The sequence below is a fragment of the Empidonax traillii genome, unplaced genomic scaffold (genome assembly GCF_003031625.1).
Source record: "Empidonax traillii isolate 1590-97213 ecotype Southwest subspecies unplaced genomic scaffold, ASM303162v1 scaffold706:size701851, whole genome shotgun sequence".
In the NCBI taxonomy this organism is placed as follows: domain Eukaryota; kingdom Metazoa; phylum Chordata; class Aves; order Passeriformes; family Tyrannidae; genus Empidonax; species Empidonax traillii.
In genome coordinates, this window is record NW_020955899.1 from 323,574 (window position 1) to 342,191 (window position 18,618).

Sequence of the window (18,618 nt, forward strand, 5' to 3'; positions counted from 1 at the left end):
ACCTCTTGAGTTAGTGACTGAGTGACTTTAGTCACCCTAAACAATTTCGTAAGTCCTAAACCATGCTTCTCTTCATCTTAAGTCCAGACTCTGCCCAGTGCATTGTGACGAAGGGTTGTTCTAGATGTCACCAGCAACGAAGGTCTTTTCTAACCTGATTAAGCGGTTTTTTTTGTTTTAAGGCAAGCCAACTTTTCTTAGTGCAAGCTATGCTTGAAACTGCCGTTGCCCTGAGAAGATGAACATGGGTTTGGTTGCGCTTCTGCTGTATTTCACAGTTGAAAAACTGCAGGCTGTCAACAGGCTTACCTCTGGTGACTTTCTCAGGAGAAGTGCTGTTGCAGGCAAAAAGTAGCAGAAAGGGAAGCAGAGCTTTGAGCAGAGGCTGGAAACCCAGCACATCTCACACAGGCAGAGAAATGCAGTGGTCTGGGGAAAAAAAATCTTAACTTTTGCCTATTGCAGGGAGTCACTGGCAAATCTGTATTGAACATCCTTTGGTGACCCCTCATACCTCTCAGGGGCAATTTAATTGTTGTGAAATCTTGTGGAATGGTGAAATAGAAAATGTTTGCTCCGACTTGCTTTGTTCTAGCCTTATTTAAAAGTAAGCAGAAATAAACCCCTACGCTTACGTAATTTCACATCCCCTGTAAATGTTTCCAGTATTATGTTTTGAAACCAGCTGATCTGGGTGCAAGCTAGAGGACTCATAAGATGCCAAGTTCATAAAACCCAGTGGGGTAGAAGTTTTTCATCTGTTCTGATGCATTCATCTCACATTAAACACAAATTTGGATTGCAGAAGACAACTTCATAAGAAACTGGATTCCATTCATGTGCTGCTCACAAAACAAATCTGTATTTTCCTCTGTAAGACTGCAGCTTTTTCAGGCCCTTCTTCTGAACTAACCATAAATAATTTTTAAGTAGTTTAGCTTAAAAATGGCATTTCCATCTGAAAAAAGTTACGCCCATTCTTACTTACTCACTCTTCAGGAGTAGGGGTTTTTGTTTTTTGAAATCTTCTGTGGTTTTTCTTTTACTCTTCTTTGCAACAAGTAGTAGCACTTTCTGTATAATCTCGAGGCTGGTTTGTGGATGCCTCAGCTCTTCCCTGACTTTCAAAGGGCAGTTTATCTTTGTAAGAAGCTGTACCTGAACCAGAAAGTTAAGTAACTAGGGGTGCAAGGACTGAAATGGGAGTGAGGGCAGCATCAAGGCTTCTCTAATGATGATACTCTCGGGCCTGACAAAAAATCCTTTCTGATAATAGCAAAGAATCAGAAATCCATATAACATTTAAATGAAGATATAATATCTTGATAGTGCCTTACCAGAAAATTAGACAATCTGAACTAAATTAGTTCATAGTATTGATTTAATGTTTTTCACGAAAGTTAGATTCACTCTACAAGGAAAGGTTTCAATTTTTTTTAATAATTATTATTATATTTCCTAAAAGGATGCAGCAGGTTTTTTTCCAAATAAGACTTTAGAACTCAAGGTTCTAAAGTTACATTGTGATCGCTGTTTGTCTTGTGGATATAATGTCTGTACCCACAACATATAAAAACAAATAATTAGCCATGTTTTTTTCTTTGTTAAACCTTTTGATACATGTTGCAGCACAACATGAATCAAATTAATAGTGTGAAGGACTGATATATTTTATGATAAATATGTAAAGTATATTAATATTTTATATTCACACTTTTTATTAATTATGATAAAGATTAAAATTTTTGCGTGTAATTCCTTGTATTAAATTGTTCAGTATTAAAATGTCCTTGCCATATTTTGGCATTTAGATTTATATGTACCGAAACTCTTAAATTAAACCATAGCTATCACTATTTCCCTAACTAATCTTTAATGTTCATTGTACAATTATTTCTGGAAAAAAAAGATGCACAGGTTTGCTGACCAGCGCTATTCTATGATAGTAATAGTAACTTATTTTTCTTTTATATATTTTCTGGTGCTAGTCTCCATTTCTTGGCTGTAATTGGATTGAATTGTAATGTGCCTTTAGGAAAGACATGATAGTAGAGGAAAAGTTGCAAAATTCTGCAATTCAGAACGATTATTACAACCAAAAAAAAAGCACTGTATGGCAGCAATTGGATTTTTTTTAAACTTTTCTCCCCTGACCTATTTTCTACTTAATAAGATTGCATCAGGATATATAATGAAACTAAAAAGTGCATTGTTCTTTATATTCCTTTTCTTAAGGCAGAAGTTTGTGCAATTTTGGATTTAGCATTAAGAAGAGAAATCCCAGTAGGGTAGCACATTCTCCAGACTGGGGTGGATCTTCTCCACTGGTGGAAACTCTCAAAGCTCTAGTGAAGTCAAAGACAGACCTTTGACAATTTATAGTGAGGGTTTGCTGGCAAGAAGCACCCAGAACGAAGATGGAATATTCTGTTAATGGGATAATCTGTCATAAATTGTCCTTTATTTCAGCAGAATGCCCTGTATGAATCACTTAGTAACAAGAGATCAAGCTGTAGGAAACGTTAGTCTCTCCCTTCCTGATCACAGAGCCCTGACAGCTGCTGCTGCAGCAGCCCGTCCAGTTCCTGCTCATGCTAAAGTCAGACTGTCAATTAGGCTCTTCCTGTACCCATTGGGAAGTCTCCTTTTTTTTTTGGTTATGATTTTGCATGGGCTTTGGGAGTTTGCCTTATTTTGTTTTAATATGGTTCTTCATATCCAAACTAATTTAGTCACTGAGGATCATACTGGTTTTTTAATTGTCCTGTGTGTGGCAGTATTTAATAAGACATTGGGTTATCCTTGTTTTCTTAAATATAGAGCATGGTGCTTCAGTCCTTGGATGTCTCAGCTGAAAGCTAGTTTGCATTTGAGCTTTCTGCAATTTTTTTATTGTGAATTGTCATCAAAGTTCTGACACTAAAGACAGCACCATTATCTCTGCAAGAGTTTCTGCTGGAGCAAAGGGCAAAGCAGCTGAGCAGGGCACATAGTTTCAGTTTTCAATCATATTTATGACAACTTTGGAGGTATTAGAGTTTATAGGGGTTACTTTGAATACTATATGGTATTTTAATAGGAAAGTATATACAATCAATAACTATATATTTAATAAAACCCTACTAAATTATCTTATTGAACTCTCTGTTTATTTTGTAGTGTGGTTTGAATAATTATCTGCACTCTGTATATATCTACATGTAAATAACTAGCATGACATGCATAAACTGACTTGCAGACATAATTCTATGTTGTACTTTACACTGTATTTCAAAAATTTGAAAAAATGTTTTTCAGAATAAAAATGCATTCTACACAAACTGCTTTCTTTATCTTTAAATTTGGGCTCTGGTTCAGCATTTTCTTTTTTCCAAGAACACTTTGGTTCCACTTCTACCCATACCTGCATTTTAGAGTTACATTTCACCCCTGAGGATGCTTTATGTAGAGGACATTGTTCCTAACATTGAGCATTGGGTATATGAATACCAGGCAATAGTATGTCATCCACTGTCCTGGTCATGTGGAAGTTTCCAAAGGTGTGGCTTTTGAGGAAAAGAAAATGACAGCTTTGGATGTTAGATATCAAGAAGCACATCCCTGGTGTGGCAAAACATCAGTGATGAGGTCCTTGTTTCTGAAAATCACCGGGTGGGCAGGCTCACAAGGAGAACCCAGGAGACTTTTATATCCCTGAAACAATCAGGCTTTGTAATGATCTTGACTTAAAAAACCCCGTTTCTTAAACAAGAAAGATCAAACCAGCCAGCTGATAAAACTCTTTTCACTGTGTGCTTGAGTTTGAATAGTGCAGAGAACTGCTGCAGGAGACCCAACGCGGATGGGTCCTGCTCCCGCAGCCAGGGCTGCTTGCTGCCAGCTGCCTGCCCCAGGCACTCACAGGCTGCTGCTGGCTCCTGCCTGCCAGCCCCTGGGCTGGCCAGAGCCTCCCTGGCTGCCTTCCTCTAAGAGGAGTCTGAGGGCCTGCTGCCTCTGCACAGGCACTGTGCCCACAGCCCTGCTCGGGGCATCAGAGATACCTGAAAACAAAACATCAATACTGTGGCCATAGATAAAAATGAGGTAGTTGGAGAAGCAAAGCAACCTGGACCAGATGGAGAAACAGTCTTTTCCTTTTGTTGCTTTCTAGAAACTGCTTGTAGGTGAAGCTTCTATTTCACAGCTCTCCCGGCTTGAGGATTTGAGAGATGAGGAGTCTGCTTTCAGGAGTCAGTCACCTGCAGCCTGTAGTCACCAAACATGACCTGCAGCTTGCTGAGGTCCTGGTGTCCCTGGCAGGATGGGGCCAGGGAGAAGGCAAGGTTCCCCTTGGGACTGAGGGATGCAATTGGGCTGACAAATCTACTTATTAGTCCTGCTGGAAAAGCCTGAGAAGGAGAGGGGCTGCAACAAGGGGTTAGAGCTGAGCTGAAACTTAGTGCCCTTACTTAAAGCAATAGAACCGCACCTGAGGTGTGGTGTGTAACAATTACAATATAAGCTCTCACCCAGAGGAAACATCTGTGTGATGGGCCCTGTCACCACTCATGCCCTGCTACACTGCCCAGCACCACAGGGACTTTCAGAAAGTGGGTAAGTGCAGAGGCAGTTGTGTGTGGGTACCCGGAGACACCTGCCCTGCCCTGCCCTGCTGCTCTCTTGTGCCTGGCAGGATGGGCCTGTGCCTGTATCAGCTGCGCTGTGACAGCTCCATCTGGGGCCAGAACTTGTGACCAGATTCCCTTCTGTTCCTGCTGAGGACCATGAAAGTAGGCATGGTAGGAGCTGCCACGGATGCCCAGCTCTGCACAGCAAATATGCACAAGAGGAAATAGAGAATATCTGCATTTTTATAGTTCACCAAAAATGATAGTTCATCACTGATTTTATTTTAAAAATAAAAGAGCTGGGTTTTCTATTAGTTTTCTACGCTTTCCCCTGTAGATGCAGGCTCCTTGGCTTTAGATCCCCTGATCTGCAGGAGTGAGCATATACTAGTTTGGGGTGTAGATAAGCTCTAAAATAGATCTCATCACTCATTTTCTCAGTGTCCCATTTTACTTGGCATAAGGGAATAACTAACTGGGAAACAAATGTTCTGGCTTGACAGCGTTTGACATTTCAGCGAGCATTTAAGTATAAAAATACTTAAATTGCTGTTAAACACAACATATTGCTGTGTTAACACCAAATTGAAAACTCTCAGGGGATGAAACATCTGTTTCTTAACAGAAAGAGTGAAGACACATTTAATTACTTGATTGTATTACAGGACACGATTCTCGTGTTTGGAAAAGTGGATCTTTATGGCTTTATTATTGATAAGGCTTCAATGTGAACTATTGAGAAAGTGACGTATGGAATGTGTGCTGACATGAGCCAGGCCGTCCACTGCCCCCTGCCTAAAGAGGAGAAACTTCAGTGATGCAAGGAAATGGCACAGGTGAAAACTGAGCAGGTGGCAAAGTCAGTTCATACTCCTGTTCAGAACATTTTCTCGTTAGTTGGGCTTGATCCATTCCTTCAAAAACGAACTGTATTTCTAACACAAACACTGTGCTTATTAAACATGGTAAATAAGGTATTTGCACTTTCGTCTTTTAAACTTAATTCACATTTGTAAAGCTTTTCCCGTGTCATTTGGATTAATTACTGATACGGAAACAAAGTATTGAAAGATATTCTTGGCTTCTTGTGCAACGGTTGGCTGCTTTTCTATTGTATTTATGGCATCAAGCTCAAAAGCTGAACTAACCTAGACCGAGTGCCTTTGCCAAAGATCATGGTGTGCTTTTTTAATGTAAACATGCAGGGATTCATGGGAACATTGAGTGACTTCCACAGCCGGTACAGAAAGGAGCCTTAATTCACTTGAAAGTACTTTGGTAATTGGAATACATCTTTCTGCCAGTATAACTGAGCAACTGATTAGTTAGACCCAGCACAGGTGTATTTCATTTAAAATTACTGTTAATGGCTCTCGGGTGCCCTTACAAGGGATTAGAGTCCCATCGGAATGAAAAACATCAGTGATTTAGTTTTGTTGATGGTCATTGCTTTTCTATTCTTACAAAAAAAAAACACATTCAAAGGGAAACATGCAGCACATCTGGATTGGGGCTATTTTCAAAATGAGGTTGGAAATGCCATGCTTTGGCTAGTGCAGCCATGAGATCCATCCCCACCAGCAAGTGCAGGGGACTGAGAGGGATAGGGAGTCAGCTTTTACTGGGCTTGGGGCAGGATGGGGGTATGGAGGGCTTGCAACATGTCACACCGCAGCAGAGCAGAAGCCACAGGCTCCAGCCACACTCATTTGAGGGGCTCTGTAGTCCAGACGTGACCATATGCTCATGGTATCACTGGGGAAACGTCAGCGTAGTTGTAAGCAGGTGAGACAGCTGCGAGCTGGGAAGCCCCATGAGAAACCTTTCAGAGGACAATTCCCAAACCCAGGCGGAAGAAAGATAAGAAACCTGAGCTTGACCAATCTATTGAGTGTTTGTCCAAATAAATTAATTGGCATGCAGGACACAACTGGTTCCTAGAATAAAACACATGCTGTTTGCAAAGGGCCTCACAAGAAGATAACAAAGATTAGGGTTTCAGTGCACCTGAGCCAGGAAGCTGAGCACAAAGTGCTAGAAACAGAGACTGTGAAAGCAGTGACAACTGCGAGGCCTGAATTACCACAAAACAAGCAGAATGCCTATCAGCAGGGAAAATCCCCAATCGTGGTGGCACCTTCCAGGGACATGCAAAAGAAACAGGTAGATACCAGAAGACCTCAGAGACATTTTGGTGCAAACAAATTGCACTGGGCAGCAGTGATGCAAATATATCCTTACATAAAACCCTGGCTTAAATGGTCATTTAAAGTTTGTTATTTCCTGCTGTTGCTGTTGGTTGAGCAATATTTATGTTTGTCCTGTAAAGTGCTGCTTCTTTTCTGTAATTATGACAAATTGCCTGCCTTGGATGGGAAAAATGGCTTTTCTGCACAATGTCCTGCTCCCCAGACCTTCCTTGAGAAACCTGCAGTGAATGTCATAGGAGTGTTTTAGCCAGCATCCAGCTGTAATTTGTAACACTGTTTTGTTTCCAGATGGGTCCTTCTCTCTGCCCTCGCCATCCTTCTGAAGTTCAGATGATACAAAACAAACCAGCACAATTAATTTTTCCTTCAGAGCAGCACAGAACCAAGTTGTATAAAGAGGTTCAGGTTCTGCCCCTGAGAAAGCATTTCCTTAATAAGTTTTTCTGTTCTTTGTTTAAATGATCCCTGAAATATTTCCTGACTAAATGAACTGGGAAGCCAAATGTCCAGTTGTCTGTTAACATATCAGCATGAGAAACTCAGGTGAATATTGTGGCTTTTTAGCTAACACAATTAGCTTTTCTGCATAGTTTTATCCAGAGGGAAAACCAAGAAAGAGTGTTTATCATGGTGTATTTGTGTGCATCTCTCACAAACTGCTCATCTCCTGAAGGCAGCAGGAACAAACACATCTCTTCACTTTTCGGTTTCCAAGGCACTTGTTTGGGTCAGCCTTCCCTGCAGGAACATTTGAGTTAAACAGTGGTAAATACACAAACCCAATGCAGCACAGGGGGTGATTTAGGACAGTGGACCTTCTCCCAGCATCACCTCACCCTTGGCTCAGTTTGGTGCCTTCTCCAGTGCTGTAGCATCTTTATTGGTAACACATACGAAAGGAAATGATATTTTCATCTGAATTCCTGCACAGCAGGATCTCTAACACCACTTTCTTTCACTTAGATAATCACAAAATAGTCTTCGCTGTGAGCAGAGAATGATTATTGCATGAACTCATTAGTATGTTGAAGTGGAAGCTCACCTGTGCTGTGCAGAGATGAGTCAGGCTCAACAGCAGCTGTGTCATTATGGAGTCTGAGATGTCACAATAAAAACACCCACCTCATTTAGGCAGGCTGTTATTCACTAAAGGCCAAAGCAGAAACTTCTACTTCAAAGAGCTTAGCACTGTATGTCAAATAATGAGTAACCTTATTTCATTCCTTATACCCTTCCATTACCATGTCTGCTAAAAAGAACAAAACTCGAAACTCTTTTTGAGCAAAAGACATATTCATTGAGACTGAACTGGGACAGAGCATATATGTATGAAGTCATTCCACTCAATCCAGGGGGACATCATTGTGTAAATAAATAACTGGGGATTAAATAAATCTACCAATCCAGGTATGCTCACTGAATGCATATTTAAGTAGGACCACAAGCTTCGACACCTTGTAGTTTAAAGTCTCAAAATATCTCAAAGACTTTCATATTATTTTCTTCTGTGTGCTAGGTGCTAATAGAACTTCTACCTGTATTTTTGTACTGACTAAATGTTTTCCCCAGGTGTTTTATACTTCATGGAATGTTTAAAATTAAATTATTTCAAAAAAAAATCATCTGTGTGCTAAATCCCAGCCCTGTCAAACTGTTTGTGATGTGAACAAGGAGTACTGGTAATATCCAAGAGATCAATTCACAAGAACAAGGACATTCAGAAATGAAAATGAAACATCACTTTCAAGAAGTTCTGCATTATGTGGAAGTACTGTCCATGAGTATTAACATTGTTGGCATGACTAATGCTTCTCTGAGGGCGCAGTAACATTCCAGCATATCCTTAGAAAGGGGCCACATCCAAACCAGCAGACCAGACCTGAGTTGCCAATGCTTCCTCAGAATAGGAAGGGAGAGGGGTGGTCTCTCCAGTCGATGGCTATTCTGCCCCCCACCAGGGTGTGAGTCCCACTCCTTGCCTACTGCACACCACATCAGAAGGCAGCATGGTAGGAAGTGGGACATGTTAAGGATGGGGAAAGGATCACCTGAGCGCTACAGTTCCTCAAAAGCCGGACGTGATGTGCCCTGTTGGTACAGCCAAGGAAAGGCTGCACCAGGCCAAGTCAATGACCAGCAACAAGGAAAGTATCCATGGCAGGGCAGACTTTTTAAAAAAACTTTTCCTTTGTACGTATTTATGCTGGAAGATCAGGAGTGCATTGTAACTTCTCTTTAATGAAAGCAGCAACTGCCAGTGTATAGAAACATAAAGTCACTACCTTCCATGTAAGTATAAATAAATAAATAGAATTTTGTCATCTCCTGTTACTTTGAGTCTTGTAGAAGGTTTGAATTTAAAACAAAATGGCAAATAATTCTGCCCCCTTCCTCAGCCATATGGGTTTAAATCAATAAATAATCATCAGTGTGTGTTGTGTCTAACCTGGAGCTGCCCAAGTAACCCCACTGCAATCAGCCTCCTGGCAGCTGCTCTGTAGGACAGCACGCACAAAGTGACTCCACCAAGCCTGGTACTGGTGACTGCAGATCCATGTCCAGTTACAGCACAGAGCCATTCTGTAGCTTTACTTCCTAGTCAATCTAGAGGATTTTTTTGCATCTACTGGTAACTGAAGACTTAAACACTTCTCGTACTACTACAAAGTAAGCACATCCCCAGTTTATTGGACATGACACAACATAGCTAGACAACACTTTTACAAAAATACTTGAAAGCTATTATTTCAGATGTACAAATATATAGATGAAAGCTTCTCTTCACAAGAGGAAAATACAGAAATCTTACACAAGTTCCTTTTTTTTTTTTTTCAAAAAATAAAAACAATGGCAACAAATTGTAAATTATATCCATCGTGATCCTGAATGTTAAATACAGAGAAATATGAGCATCAGTCCAAACATGTCTCACACTTAAGGATTATTTGGCTTTCTACATATTTTTTTCATTGAGGATTACAAAGTCTCTGCAAAGTGTTAATGCATTACACATCCAAGTAACCCACTGGGAAAGAAAGTGTGTTGAAGGCATGGGAAGGAGAGGAGAATAAATGTTTTATAAATATCCGAACTGGAATTTAGAGGTTGTGTGAAATTCAGAAACTTTAACATATCATGCATTGCTAGAGTGGCCAGCCTTAGGTTGTGCTTTTCTCTATCGCTTAGTTTTTCTTAAAATTAATAGTTGTCTTGAAGGAAGGCTTTAAGGATACTTTAAATGAAAATCTTCATGAAGTAATTTTTCAGAATTTCAGATGTTTGGATTTTTTTTTTTTTTAATGTTGTGTTTTAATCATTTGTGCAATCTTTTGGTTGTGGACAGCCAAACTGACACATGACCGGTATTCTGAAGCTGGAGAAAGGGGAGAAGTTTCTGTCTCCCAGTAAAATCTAAGTTGGCTATAGCCATCACTATGAACTACATCTAATAGCAACTGGATGTGTGATTCTGTAAAATTATTGTTAAGAAGTGAACTGCCCAACTCACAGCGTAACTATAGTGTAAGCTCTGCTTTGAATTACAAAACTTCTAAACTTTTAAGTGAAGAGCCTTGTTGTTGTCAGGTGACCAACGCTTGATGTGCAGTTATGACAGTCCCAAAAGACAATATTCTCATCCATTGTGTTTATGCCTCACAGTTAGGCTGGGGGTCTGTCCTGATGGTATTATGTCAGATTTTTTTTTTCTATTTAACAGTGTATAATGTTTGTCAAGTGTCTTCTATTTTGTCTGTAAGAGAATATGCTTATGTGGACCAGCGAAATCCATGTTTTACATATTAGTAACATATTAATTGCACTACAGGCATCTTTGTCCCCATTTCAGACACAACAACTCCAAATATTTCTAACAAAAGGAAGATTCCTACATGTAACAGTTTGCCACCTGCCAGCCCAAAGTTTCAGTTCCTTCCTTGAACACCAAAGTTGTGACCCTTACTGTCTCTGAGGTGCACGTGAAAACTCATTCCACTCAAACTGCTTTTGTATTGTGATGATGCATAAAGTGAAGTATGATGATATTTTTATAAATGCATTTATACAAAAGACAGATAGTGCGTGAAACACTGTTATTCATGGAGTTGGTTTTACCTTTCCTATGAAATAAGTTGGCAATAGCTGTAATTAAATGCCTTCTGAATAGATGTGTCCATTTGGGGGAATTAATAAAATACATGCATTTATGGTTTTCAAAGATTATGTAACTCCTTCAAGCTTCCTTACTTTGGGTAATGAATTAGAGATCCTTTTAATTTTAGTATAAAATCAGCCTTATTCAGGCACTATATAATATAACTGTATATTCATTTGAAACAAAATTTACTTTTAAAGCTGCAATAGTTATTGCAGGTCACTGGGCGTTACTTTTTCAAGTATTCTAAGGCCACTTACACACCTTTCTGGATGCATACTTCCATGCATATATTGGTTTGGTGCTTTCCTTATTCATGATCCATATTGCTCAATGTGCTTCCATATTCATGCTCAAAACAGTCCTGTCAGAATAAATCAGTTTCTTTGAGCAGTTTCACTATGAGAACATTATCCTCAACTGGAGACATCACAGGTTAGAGTCTCAGGCTAGACATAAACCAGCAATACAGAGTATGAAGTGTAAAAACATTGCTCTATTAGTATCCAGTATACTAAAAATAGGCATATGCGAAAATTGTACATCCAAGATGGAATGTGCAACTTATGGTGATATTCACATAAATCTCACCTGTAAAAACACAAAGGTATCTGTACTAATCTACCCAGTTATTTCTGACTTGATGTCAAAGATGCTCATTGTGCTCACTAGCTGTTTTTCATCCAATCTGGCCCCCTGTTTGAAAGTACACAGCTGTGAAGCTCACCGATGCGGTATTCTGAATTCCTGACAATGATGTATTTATTTTTTTCTCAGCAAGAAGAGATTTTAGTAATGAACTGGCTGGGTGGGTATTTAAATTGAGTGTGGGAAAATGCAACAGAGTGAGACTGTTTAAATGACACTGTGAGAACTTCCTCACTGATATGCCTGAATGCTAAATTGGTGGAACTATTGTATCTGCAGAGGTGAAAAGGTAACTTACTTTTCATGGTCAGAAAAACATGATCTATGGCTAAAAGACTCACGATGGTATTTTTATAATAAGCCTACCCCACACTGGCAAGAAATGGAAATGTTGCCAGTTTTAAAGGATATTCTAGAATTAAATGTAAGCTTACCATATCCTTTATTTGCTTTAAATACCTCATACAGAGCATGGTGGGCTCAACCCAGGGAAAAAATTCTTAAATATAAGTGAAAAAATATATCAAGGTTGCAGGACTGCTCATATACTTAAAGTTATGCAGCTGCTGAATTAGTTCCAACAGCAGTGAAGGACTATTTTCTGAGGATTATTTATTTTCTCTTTAAGGTAAACAGACAGATAAATTTTAACCCATGCAGGCACCTTTTACTGCATGTTTCTGTCCAAGCATCTGAGAAGCTACAGTACCATTCTGCATGCAAATAACGTCAATCCAATAAATTAATAACATTCATTGAGAAAAAAACCACATAAATTTAAAAAAAAAAAAAAAAAAAACAAAACAAAAAAAAACCAACCTCAAATATTCCTTTTTCCCTTTTCATTTTCCAAGGGGAAAAAGAGAACTAAACTAAAAACAAACCCTCTGTTCAAGTCAGGTCACCATGACACAAAGCAGTACAAGCCAATAAATCCAGCAATGCTGACAGTCCAGCCTGGCAGTATGCACACAGGCTTTTGAGCCATGGAAAGTTGGGAGGGCTTTGGACATTAGCTCTGTGGCTGTGAGCTGACTTCTTGGAAGGAAAGAAAGGTCAGCGTGCCACAAACAGCATGTAAGGCAAAAAATGTGAGCTTGGAGCTGCAGTGCTGCACGGGTAGAATGCAACCCCATCCCCTCCTGCTCTGCAGATAAAGTAACCTTAAGTTTGTGCAGGTTGGAGAGTATGGGAAGAAAGGATTCCTGCAGGATCCCTACTTTTCATACTACTGATACATCACTGATAACTGAGATACATATTTGGGTGTAGACAAGAATACAGAAAAGCAGCTTACCTTCCCAAAAAATATAACTAAGAGAGATCCATTACTGTCCTTGAAAAGAAGGAAAAGACACCAAGGTACTAATAAGGCATTGACTGGTCAGAAAATACAAGTTTAAGTCTCACTTTCTCTCTTGTAGATAGAGCACAAGAAATCATAACTGCAGTGCAGCTGAAGAAACAGCTGCAGTTCAAAAATACCTAAGCTTCTGTTTATCATGCATACATATAACCAGGCCATTCCAAAGCACCATGAAATTGACTGTAAGTTTCTCAGATGGCATTTCCCTCTGCCATGGACAGAGGGAACCCAAATCTCCCATTCTCTAAAGGCTAGTCAAAATTGAAAACATGAGCCCAGTGTTTGATCTTTTGTGTTTCTTGTACCACAGCAAGCACAACTGCAAAGCAGCTTGAAGACAAAGAGGGCAGCTTGCTGAGGCTGGAGGTCTCCTCTTTGCACTGCATTGTCACAACTCTCCAAACTCAGGTGGGCTGCCATGGTGAGGCACTTCAATCTCCAAAACTGTACTTAGAACTATAAATGCAATGCCTCTACAGATCTGAATCATAACAGCAGAGCTCAAAGAAAACAGATGACTTCATGGTTCGGCTTGTTTGCTTCACTGAAGTACCAGCAGAAGTCAATGCTGAAGGGCTTGGGTCAAAAATACCTCAACTGTACAGAACAGGAGAAGTTTGGTTTCAGGCATTGCTTGCATTATTCAGTGTACGGAGAACTTTTAGTGATAGCTTGGGCAAAAACCTGTAGAAGATGGCTGGCAAGCATTCTAATTAGTACTACAGGTTTCATACCTATAAAATATAATTAGGCACATCATAAATGTCAGAAAACAAAAAAAATTCCATCTGTTGAAACCTTATTTTTACGTGCAAAATGCAGCATAAGAACCAGAGGTTTTGCCTTGTTCAATATATTGAGAAGCAGTACAAGATGTTTTATTTAGGCCTATTTATAAAGCTCAAGTCAAAAAATGCTTCAATCTTTAACCAAAAATTAATGAAGAGAAACACAGACAACTATAAAGCCTCATACTCAGTAAAATAATTAGATAATTGCTCTCTGAATATTGTTGCAGTGTTGAAAAGTCACAGTACACAAGATTTCTATAGGGAAGGAAGCAATCTGGTGTTTCAAACAGTGTTCAGAGAATTACAGAATCAGAATCATTAAGGTTGGAAAAGACCTCCAAGTTCATTGAGTTCAAGCTTTGACTGCTCTCCACCTTGTCAACTAAACCACAGCACTACATGCCACTTTCAGTCTTTTCTTATAACACGTCCAGGGACTGTGACTCCACCACTCCCCTGGGCAGCCCATTCCAATGCTTAATCACCTTTTCAGTGAAGAAATTCTCTCTGATGTCCAACTTGAATCCCCCCTGGTGCAGCCTGATGACATTTCCTCTCATCCTGTCACTAGTTGCCTGGGAGACGAGGCTGACCTCGCATCTTGCTATAACTTCCTTCCAGATATTGTAGAGAGCAATAAAGTCTCCCATCAGCCTCTTTTTCTCCAATCTAAACAGCCCCAGCTCCCCTCAGCTGCTCCTTGTAAGACTTGTACTCCAGCCCCTTCCCAGCTCCATTGCCCTTCCCCGGACACACTCCAGCACCTCAATGTCTTTCTTGTAGTGAGAGGCCCAAAACTTAACCCAGGATTTGAGGTGTCACCTCACCTGTGCCACACACAGGGGGACAATCACTGCCCTGGTCCTGCTGGCCACACTATTGTTGATACAGGCCAGGATGCCACTGCCTTTTTTTCCACCTGGGCACACTGCTGGCTCACGTTCATGTTCATGTTGACCAGCAGACCCAAGTCCTTTTTCACTGTTCACTGTGTGATCCAGAGCAAATGACAATATCAAAATGGAGACTAATGGCAATTTTATAAACTGGGGTCAAAGCTGGAAGTTCTCAAATTAAAAGGTTTTTTTTGAACTTCAGATAATCACATAACGAACACAGAACTTTCAAATTAATAAAGCAGCACAATTAGCCGAACTCATTCTCTCTTGTATAGTGCATTTAGCATGACCATGAAATTCTGGGATTTTTTTCCATGAGTTAGAAGAAATCTTAAGATTTCTTCATCTTTAGGAAATATAATTTGAAAATGTTTTTAATCTTTGTTATCTATTCCCAAAAGATACATTTTCTTCCTTTTTGACTATGCCTTTGAGACAAATATAGTGCATTTCAGACTAATTTATGCGACATGGTGACATGTCAGCCACTTAGGGATTAAAAGGCAGTAGTAGGCTGATCTGTGCATTCCTAAGGGAAACATACTGCCTGCTCTACCTTCTGATTTCAGAATTAGGGTGTTGAAGGTAATTTTTAGTGTGGGAAGTTTCTGTTAACAGTTAAATCTAAACAGTAACACAGACAGCCTATTTATTCAATGGTAAATCATGCAGCAAGACTTGAATTCCAAAAGAATGCATGGAGATGTTGTTACACAAAATTGGAATGGTTGAAATGGACTTTTTTACAGAGATCCACAATTACTGAATGCAAACATAAATTAAAATAAATAAAACAGAACCTCAGTATTTAGAAACAAAGAATTTTGTGGTATTTATTAAAACATAATTGCTTTAAGGATCACAGTTAAAAGACAGACTGTACTGAATATGAAAGAAATTGCTTGTCTGGGCAGTTAGAAATGGCAAACCTAGTCAACTAACACAAAAGTCTGCCTATGTCACTTATCAAGGGTCACATCTTTGCATCAACTCTAGTGGGTTTTGTACTACTAAATGGGGAACATAAATAATGTTTTATCCCCAGTTGTAATGTAGCTTCTGCTTTGTTGGCTTTTGGAAATTATGACCAGTGAGGATACCTTTAGATATACCTTTAGTTGTCAACTGTCAACATTTTTTTCAAGAATGAAGATGTAATTTTTATGAACAAGTTACATCACATACTTCTAATGAAGGGCACCCTGGTTTAACCAGGGATACTGAATTTATGTCCCATGGGCCTTTGTTCATGTGACAAAGGTATGTCTGTACAGACCAAGCTACACACCACCAACAGTACATTCTCACACAATTAATGCATCCAATAAGTAATGGGTAAAAGCAAAAGCATACAACCAGCAAGTATCCAGGCAAGACTCACCATTTCCTACATGTAAGTATAATTTCTAGTGACTGGCAAAATTTTTTGTACTTTAATAGATTCATAAATTCTTCTTAGGCTTTATCTGTTTCAAATAGAGCTACAATTTACAATTTACATGCCTTAAATGCATGAGTTGCTTCATATCCATATCAAGGGAACAAACAAAACCACATTGTAATTTTTCAGTAAAATATTAATTTCTATGGTAAAACATGTCATTCTTCTTGAATTTATAAAGCTAATTTAGTTCAACTCCTCTTTTACAGTTACCCGAATTATAATGGCATGCATTTAAAATATAAAATATGTAGCTCCACTAAATAGTACTGAAATTACTCTGATGTGTATCAAAATGTTTGCATCATCTTTTCCATTTCTTTTTGCATTTAGTCTCATTCTAATTTGATGCTAATGGCTGTTTAAGTATTCAGCACTGAAGTTTAAAACATTAGGATTATTAAGAGCTGTAGTCAGTGAAAACATCTCAGTTTAAAGTTTCTGAAATACAGAATGTTACAGCTGATGAATTTATGATTACAGCTAAGTGATTTAGCTTAAATAAGCACTGAACTTATAAGGAAAATAACACAAACCAAAGCTTAGTGGGTTTGCATACACATTACTTCTGGTGTAACATACAATGAAATTCTCCTAAGCTTTCTGATTTTTGAAGGAGAGCTGCACTGAACGCTGTAGAGGAAACAGTATACTGGACTCAGAGTTTCAATGCAGCATGAGCACAGACATGAATACGTAGTGTTACAGTGTGTGCCTAGAGCTTTAGTTACTCATAAAGGTACTGCTGTGATGTGTGCTTAATCCCAGATGGCTAATTTTGAAAGGCTGTTTCTGTGAGGCTAATTAGTTAATAAAAAGTTAAGTATCCATGAGAAAATGTGGGCAATATTTATTTTAATTCCTCAAAAATTTTGTGTTATGCATATACCCACAGGTACCCCTGCACACAATGTACTAAAGTAAAAAGTCTGCATCATGTCATATCAGAAATTCAAGAGCGTGCAACAAGAAAAATGTGTTACTGTTGTTAGAAATCTGGAAAGTCTATTCACTGGCATCCATATGCATATCTAAAAAGCAGCCTAGCCAAGTTTACCAAACATTTCTTATGACTCTTGTGATTTTTGCAGTTAAGAAATCAGAAAGTCACAATATGTACAACAAGCTTAAATGGCTTGTGTATGTTACAAGTGTAAAGCAGTAGGCAAGGTAAGTATGACAAATATACTGAAGTCCTGACGTTGCAAAATCTTGACCAAAATAAACAAACAAAAAATGACCCAGAAATCACCTCTATGAGAGAAGACATTTCACTTCTTGTGAAAAAGAAGAGGTTTCACCATCCCTGCTAGAATCTTGGGTAGCTGGGCAGCAATCACCTCTGACATCATCTCAGGGAATTCAACACTCAGTGCACGGGACTGGAGAAATGTGTTCAAACAGAAGAGATGGAGCTGTTTCACTAGCTGGATTTAATAAAATACAAACATGATCAATCAGGCTAAGAGTAATGCAGCCAGATAAACATGCTGTCAACCACTTATACATTCATTAGCTGACATCGTTACAATAACCTTACTCTGTCATTTCTTGAATCAATAATGAGGGTACTTCTCATTCCCTATTAATGGTAAAAATCATAAATATAGCTACATGTCATGTCATATAAAAACACTGCCTCACTAATATTACAAAGTAGTATCATCCTCACTCATGAAATTTGCAATGACCAATGGCAATTACTTAACAAGTATTCAATCTTCCATCACACTCAAGACCACCCGGTGCTTTGTTCACTACCTGCTATTCAAACACTGCTCTGAGACAGCATTTACTACTTACCTGTGAGCTTTTCCATGGTTCTGATTATGATCATATCTGAGTATGCCACAAACATTAAACTCCATAGGCCCTTGTCTCTTAAAAGCAACTGCTCAATACAAGTGACTATTTCATCTCTTCTATCCTCTCTGAGAGGCTCCATTTTTAATTTCAGACCAGTGACCTTTATGTTGCCAAATATCATACTATTTCTGCTACCCTAAGCTTTAACATCATGCAGTCTCCTCAGTGTGATGATCTATCTTTTCCTTCTATCTCCCATTACTTTATCAGCCTGAGCTGAAACAGGGATTGAATAAAGGTACTCTATGGACCACACATCACTTTGCTATTTTGCAGCAAGCCTCCCTCCCTCTCTCCCTCCCTCCCTGGCTCTTTTACTTTACGTATTTGAAAATAAGAGACTGAATTAAAACAAAGGGTAAATTTACTGAGTGCTGAAGAATACAAAGATCCAAAGATCCCATCCACCCTGAACTTCCTGAGAGCTCCTCATAACCAACACTATGAACTCAGAAGTGCCTAGGGGTTGGTATCAGGACCAGTGCTGTTTAACATGGACAGTGGAATTGAGTGCATCCCCAGCAAGTTTGCCAATGACACCAAGCTGTGGTGGGTCTGTGAGAACCTCATGAAGTTCAACAAGGCCAAGCGTGAGGTCCTGCACCTGGGCTGTGGCAATTCCAAGCACAAATACAGG

At 39.2% G+C, this 18,618-nt stretch overlaps 1 protein-coding gene and 1 long non-coding RNA gene across 3 annotated transcripts in view; both read right to left on the minus strand.

The window, feature by feature from the left end:
* Window positions 1–7,433: 7,433 nt before the first annotated feature.
* On the minus strand, window positions 7,434–7,877 carry LOC114065876. Its single transcript, XR_003573065.1, has 2 exons — window positions 7,654–7,877; window positions 7,434–7,555 (listed from the first exon to the last, which is right to left on the minus strand). It is a non-coding gene; the product is annotated as an uncharacterized LOC114065876 (long non-coding RNA).
* A 7,604-nt stretch (window positions 7,878–15,481) lies between these two features.
* The window catches only part of PGR (progesterone receptor), a 42,475-nt gene continuing 39,338 nt past the window's right edge, over window positions 15,482–18,618 (minus strand). For both annotated transcript variants that reach the window (XM_027900089.1, XM_027900088.1), the window contains one exon: window positions 15,482–17,542. In XM_027900089.1, coding sequence (XP_027755890.1) covers window positions 17,387–17,542 — 156 coding nt within the window. In that variant the 3' untranslated portion in view covers window positions 15,482–17,386. The remainder of the gene's footprint in view (window positions 17,543–18,618) is intronic.